Source organism: Entelurus aequoreus, linkage group LG05 (genome assembly GCF_033978785.1).
Source record: "Entelurus aequoreus isolate RoL-2023_Sb linkage group LG05, RoL_Eaeq_v1.1, whole genome shotgun sequence".
Lineage (NCBI taxonomy): Eukaryota > Metazoa > Chordata > Actinopteri > Syngnathiformes > Syngnathidae > Entelurus > Entelurus aequoreus.
The window spans coordinates 10,607,798-10,614,949 of NC_084735.1; the positions used below are offsets into that span (position 1 = coordinate 10,607,798).

The 7,152-nt window shown below is 36.8% G+C and overlaps 1 protein-coding gene across 3 annotated transcripts in view; it reads right to left on the reverse strand.

Annotated features, from left to right (window-relative positions):
- Nucleotides 1–5,615, reverse strand: part of LOC133650153 (SUN domain-containing ossification factor-like) — a 97,410-nt gene extending 91,795 nt beyond the window's left edge. For 2 of the 3 annotated variants that reach the window (XM_062047070.1, XM_062047069.1), the window contains exons 1-2: nucleotides 5,443–5,615; nucleotides 427–514 (exon numbers count right to left, since the gene is read on the reverse strand). In XM_062047070.1, coding sequence (XP_061903054.1) covers nucleotides 427–514; nucleotides 5,443–5,483 — 129 coding nt within the window. In that variant the 5' untranslated portion in view covers nucleotides 5,484–5,615. The remainder of the gene's footprint in view (nucleotides 1–426; nucleotides 515–5,442) is intronic. The other variant, XM_062047071.1, reaches the window with a different exon arrangement.
- Between the last annotated feature and the right edge of the window lie 1,537 nt (nucleotides 5,616–7,152).

The window sequence follows — 7,152 nt, forward strand, 5'->3', positions numbered from 1 at the left end:
GTCTGCAAGGGATACAGTCCGTAAGCACACATGATTGTGCGTGCTGCTGGTCCACTAATAGTACTAACCTTTAACAGTTAATTTGACTAATTTTCATTCATTATTAGTTTCTATGTAACTGTTTTTATATTGTTGTACTTTCTTTTTTATTCAAGAAAATGTTTTTAATTTATTTATCTTATTTTACTAATTTTTTTAAAAAGTACCTTATCGTCACCATACCTGGTTGTCCAAATTAGGCATAATAATGTGTTAATTCCACGACTGCATATATCGGTTGATATCGGTATCGGTTGATATCGGTATCGGTAATTAAAGAGTTGGACAATATCGGAATATCGGATATCGGCAAAAAGCCATTATCGGACATCCCTAGTTGAAAGTGTAAGGGAAATGTAGGGTACTAAGAGTATTTCATGAGTCTACCTGGTGCTGGTGTTCTCCTGTCTCTTCCACCACACCACTGTCCTGTGGAGGCACATGGTCCAGCTCTGTGCAGGCCACATAGCAGCTCCTGCCACACAAACATTCTAAATGTTGGACATGCTTCTAGGATCTGACTTTCAATAGATGTTATTCAAGCAAGGACAGTAAATATTTCATGTGTGACCATTCCTCTTTGCAGCACCTCTACAGCTCCATCAGGTTGGTAGGAATGTTGCTTTTCATCCGGGATGTCTCTGTACATTGCTGCATTCATCTTTCCCTCTATCCTGACCAGTCTAATTTCATTTCTGCCCAAGGTGCATCAACAAAGTATTGAGCAAAGGCTGTGAATACTTATGTACATGTCATTTCTAAGTTTTTTATTTGTAATAAGTTTGCAAACATTTAAAAAAAAAAAACAAGACTACATTGTCATGGGGTATTGTGTGTAGAATTTTGAGGACAATTTTAACAACAAAATGTGTAAAAACTGAAGCGCTGTGAATACTTTCCAGATGCACTGTATGTTATCCAACTGTAAATAATCCATCTTCTGATTGCTATTTGAGTGTTTTTATGGTTAACTAAATCTAATGATGACATCATGACACATGTAGATATGAAGTCAGGATGACATCATATATCAAGTCAGTAGTAGATGTCAAAGTACATGGATGACATCATAATAAATAAATGATAAATGGGTTATACTTGTATAGCGCTTTTCTATCTTCAAGGTACTCAAAGCGCTTTGACAGTATTTCCACATTCACCCATTCACACACACATTCACACACTGATGGCGGGAGCTGCCATGCAAGGCGCTAACCAGCACCCATCAGGAGCAAGGGTGAAGTGTCTTGCCCAAGGACACAACGGACGTGACTAGGATGGTAGAAGGTGGGGATTGAACCCCAGTAACCAGCAACCCTCCGATTGCTGGCACGGCCACTCTACCAACTTTGCCACGCCGTCATGACACATGTAGATATCAAGTCAGTAGTAGATGTCAAAGTACATGGATGACATCATGACAGATGTAGATATCAAGTCAGTAGTAGATGTCAAAGTACATGGATGACATCATGACAGATGTAGATATCAAGTCGGTAGTAGATGTCAAAGTACATGGATGACATCATGACAGATGTAGATATCAAGTCAGTAGTAGATGTCAAAGTACATGATCAGCTTCACACTCTGACTAATACAAGACAATCTCATACATATTCTACTGTACATCTCTACCACATAACTGTACAACACAACCATCATGTTAAGTACACTACTGTATTTAATGTTATTATGGTGGTACTTGATGAATACTTAGGTCTACTACACTACTGTGTTTAATGTTATTATGGTGGTACTTGAGGAATACATAGGTCTACTACACTACTGTGTTTAATGTTGTCATTATGGTGGTACTTAATGAATACTTAGGTCTACTACACTACTGTATTTAATGTTGTCATTATAGTGGTACTTAATGAATACTTAGGTCTACTACACTACTGTATTTAATGTTATTATGGTGGTATTTAATGAATACTTAGGTCTACTACACTACTGTATTTAATGTTATTATGGTGGTACTTAATGAATACTTAGGTCTACTACACTACTGTATTTAATGTTGTCATCATGGTGGTACTTAATGAATACTTAGGTCTACTACACTACTGTATTTAATGTTGTCATTATGGTGGTACTTAATGAATACTTAGGTGTACTACACTACTGTATTTTAATGTTGTCATTATGGTGGTACTTAATGAATACTTAGGTCTACTACACTACTGTATTTAATGTTGTCATTATGGTGGTACTTAATGAATACTTAGGTCTACTACACTACTGTATTTAATGTTGTCATTATGGTGGTACTTAATGAATACTTAGGTCTACTACATTACTGTAACGGACATCCAGGCATTTTCTGAGGTGTTACTTGCTGAACAAAGAATGAGAACCACTGAAGTCATAGTTTGTTATTATCCAACATCATATTATTATCCACCATCATCCAACATAATCTCTGCTTTGATGGCTTTACTCTCTTTAATGGTATTGCAGCAGTAAAGTCATCAGTCTTTCCTGATGTCCACTTGGAAAAAAGCTTTTTAATCCCGTCAGTTTGTTAAATACAAACCCCGTTTCCATACGAGTTGGGAAATTGTGTTAGATGTAAATATAAACTGAATACAATGATTTGAAAATGCATTACAAAGACAACATATTTGATGTTCAAACTCATAAACTTTTTTTTTTTTTGTGCAAATAATCATTACCTTAGAATTTCATGGCTGCAATACGTGCCAAAGTAGTTGGGAAAGGGCATGTTCACCACTGTGTTACATGGCCTTTCCTTTTAACAACACTCAATAAACGATTGTGAACTGAGGAAACTAATTGTTGAAGCTTTGAAAGTGGAATTCTTTCCCATTCTTGTTTTATGTAGAGCTTCAGTCGTTCAACAGTCCGGGGTCTCCACTGTCCTATTTTACGCTTCATAATGCGCCACACATTTTCAATGGGAGACAGGTCTGGACTGCAGGCGGGCCAGGAAAGTAACCGCACTCTTTTTCGTGCTGAATGTGGCTTGGCATTGTCTTGCTGAAATAAGCAGGGGTGTCCATGAAAAAGACGGTGCTTAGATGGCAGCTTATGTTGTTCCAAAAGCTGTATGTACCTTTCAGCATTAATGGTGCCTTCACAGATGTGTAAGTTACCCATGTCTTGGGCACTAATACACCCCCATACCATCACACATGCTGGCTTTTCAACTTTGCGTCGATAACAGTCTGGATGATTCGCTTCCCCTTTGGTCCAGATGACAGGATGTCGAATATTTCCAAAAACAATTTGAAATGTGGACTCGTCAAACCACAGAACACTTTTCCACTTTGCATGAGTCCATCTTAGATGATCTCCGGCCCAGGGAAGCCGGCAGCGTTTCTGGGTGTTGTTGATAAATGGCTTTCGCTTTGCACAGTAGAGCTTTAACTTGCACTTACAGATGTAGCGACCAACTGTATTTAGTGACAGTGGTTTTCTGAAGTGTTCCTGAGCCCATGTGGTGATATCCTTTAGAGATTGATGTCGGTTTTTGATACAGTGCCGTCTGAGAGATGGAAGGTCACGCACATTCAATGTTGGTTTCCGGCCATGCTGCTTACGTGCAGTGATTTCTCCAGATTCTCTGAACTTTTTGATGATATTATGGAGCGTAGATGTTGAAATCCATACATTTCTTGCAAGTGCACTTTGACAAACGTTGTTCTTAAACTGTTTGACTATTTGCTCACGCAGTTGTGGACAAAGTGGTGTACCTCGCCCCATCCTTTCTTGTGAAAGACTGAGCATTTTTTGGGAAGCTGTTTTTATACCCAATCATGGCACCCACCTGTTCCCAATTAGCCTGTTCACCTGTGGGATGTTCCAAATAAGTGTTTGATGAGCATTCCTCAACTTTATCAGTATTTATTGCCACCTTTCCCAACTTCTTTGTCACGTGTTGCTGGCATCAAATTCTAAAGTTAACGATTATTTGAAAAAAAAAAAAAAGTTAATCAGTTTGAACATCAAATATGTTGTCTTTGTAGCATATTCAACTGAATATGGCTTGAAAAGGATTTGCAAATCATTGTATTCCGTTTATATTTACATCTAACACAATTTCCCAACTCATATGGAAACGGGGTTTGTACACTTGTTGAAGTGAAGAAGTGTAACATAGAAGAAGTATAACAGAAGAAGTGTAACATAGAAGAAGTGTAACAGAAGAAGTGTAACAGAAGAAGTGTAACATGTAAGAAGTGTAACATAGAAGAAGTGTAACATAGAAGAAGTGTAACATAGAAGAAGTGTAACATAGAAGAAGTGTAACATGTAAGAAGTGTAACATAGAAGAAGTGTAACATAGAAGAAGTGTAACATAGAAGAAGTGTAACATAGAAGAAGTGTAACATAGAACTGTAACATGTTAGAAGAAGTGTAACATAGAAGAAGTGTAACATAGAAGAAGTGTAACATGTAAGAAGTGTAACATGTAAGAAGTGTAACATGTAAGAAGTGTAACATAGAAGAAGTGTAACATAGAAGAAGTGTAACATAGAACTGTAACATGTTAGAAGAAGTGTAACATAGAAGAAGTGTAACATAGAAGAAGTGTAACATTAACATAGAAGTGTAACATAGAAGTGTAACATGTAAGAAGTGTAACATAGAAGAAACATGTAACATGTAAGAAGTGTAACATGTAAGAACATAGAAGTGTAACATAGAAGAAGTGTAACATAGAAGAAGTGTAACATTAACAAAAAAGTGTAACATAGAAGTGTAACATGTAAGAAGTGTAACATAGAAGTGTAACATGTAAGAAGTGTAACATAGAAGTGTAACATAGAAGAAACATGTAACATGTAAGAAGTGTAACATAGACGAAGTGTAACATAGAAGTGTAACATAGAAGAAGTGTCACATAGAAGTGTAACATAGAAGTGTAACATAGAAGTGTAACATAGAAGTGTCACATATAAGTGTCACATAGATAAGTGTAACAGAAGAAGTGTAACATAGAAGAAGTGTAACATGTAAGAAGTGTAACATGTAAGAAGTGTAACATGGAAGTGTAACATGCAAAAGTGTAACATTAACATAGAAGAAGTATAACATGTAAGAAGTGTAACATGTAAGAAGTGTAACATGTAAGAAGTGTAACATAGAAGAAGTGTAACATAGAAGTGTAACATAGAAGAAGTGTAACATAGAAGAAGTGTAACATGTAACAAAAGTGTAACATAGAAGAAGTGTAACATGTAACAAAAGTGTAACATGTAACAAAAGTGTAACATTAAGATAGAAGAAGTGTAAATAGAAGAAGTGTAACATTAAGATAGAAGAAGTTTGACAGCTGCCACATCACAACACAGCTAGCTAACAAAGTAGCATTAGCATTGACCCACTTAAGCAGCGTTAGGTGTTAATAGTAATAATAATAATAAGGTAACTTACGCCAACACTAGAAAGAGCGCCACAGTTCGCCATGTCGTCATTGTCCTCCTCCTCCGACCGGGAGAGACATGCTCGTCTTTACGAGCTAACTGTGCTAATGCTAATGCTAACTCCACCGTCAGCCAAACAACATGCTTCCGACTGTCAGTGACGTCACCGTGTGACTGGCCAATCACAACGCAGCTAAGGTTAATGCGCACATCAGAACTGGACTGGCAGCGCTCGATTTCTACACAAGCGTCGTCCGATGGGCGGAACTCCGAGGCGACGACACTGAGAAGTCGACTGCGCACGTGACTCCTGGCCGTCAGGGTCGCAAAAATGAACACACAGTGAGCCTATGGAAGCGCTACTTCCGGTTAAAGCGATTTACATTTGACATTTATAAAGTTGATATAATTGTTACTATTCCTGCCTTACAACATTACCCATCGGTGTAGTAAAATAACCATGTCATAATTGTGTTGTCTGACTACTTGTAAATAATGCAGACGAGGCGTGTTGGCTGCGCTCATACCGCATTCTAGCAACATACAACACTTCACGGGGCTACCGCGCATGCTCGTCACTACTGTTGCATGCTGGGTACTGTAGTTCTAACATTTCCTAGCTCATAACATCGCAATAATGAATGAATACACCATAATATGGCCCACCAAAACCCACGCATTGCCACTCTCGCGATAATGAGCCTATTTGTACAACACATTCACTCCTCGTATAAGCAACTTGCTATAAATGACCTTGAATAATCCTGCACTTGTCAACAATTGTGCGGCCTTTTTACAGCCAGACGAGGTCGCTGTTTTACCAGTGTCGGCTTTTTTCAAACATTGATGTTATTCAGGGACAAACTGCATCATAAACTATACTAGACGCCCTTTTCACTCAGAGTTTATTACTATTATATTAACTAGACGCCCTTTTCACTCATAGTTTATTACTATTATATTAACTAGACGCCCTTTTCACTCAGAGTTTATTACTATTATATTAACTAGACGCCCTTTTCACTCATAGTTTATTACTATTATATTAACTATACACCCTTTTCACTCATAGTTTATTACTATTATATTAACTAGACGCCCTTTTCACTCAGAGTTTATTACTATTATATTAATTATACACCCTTTTCACTAAGAGTTTATTACTATTATATTAACTAGACGCCCTTTTCACTCATGGTTTATTACTATTATATTAACTATACGCCCTTTTCACTCATAGTTTATTACTATTATATTAACTAGACGCCCCTTTCACTCATAGTTTATTACTATTATATTAACTAGACGCCCTTTTCACTCAGATTTTATTACTATTATATTAACTAGACGCCCTTTTCACTCATAGTTTATTACTATAATATTAACTATACGCCCTTTTCACTCATAGTTTATTACTATTATATGAACTATACGCCCTTTTCACTCATAGTTTATTACTATTATATGAACTATACGCCCGTTTCACTCATAGTTTATTACTATTATATGAACTATACGCCCTTTTCACTCATAGTTTATTACTATTATATGAACTGTACGCCCTTTTCACTCAGAGTTTATTACTATTATATTAACTAGACGCCTTTTTCACTCAGAGTTTATTACTATTATATTAACTAGACGCCCTTTTCACTCAGAGTTTATTACTATTATATTAACTAGACGCCCTTTTCACTCAGAGTTTATTACTATTATATTA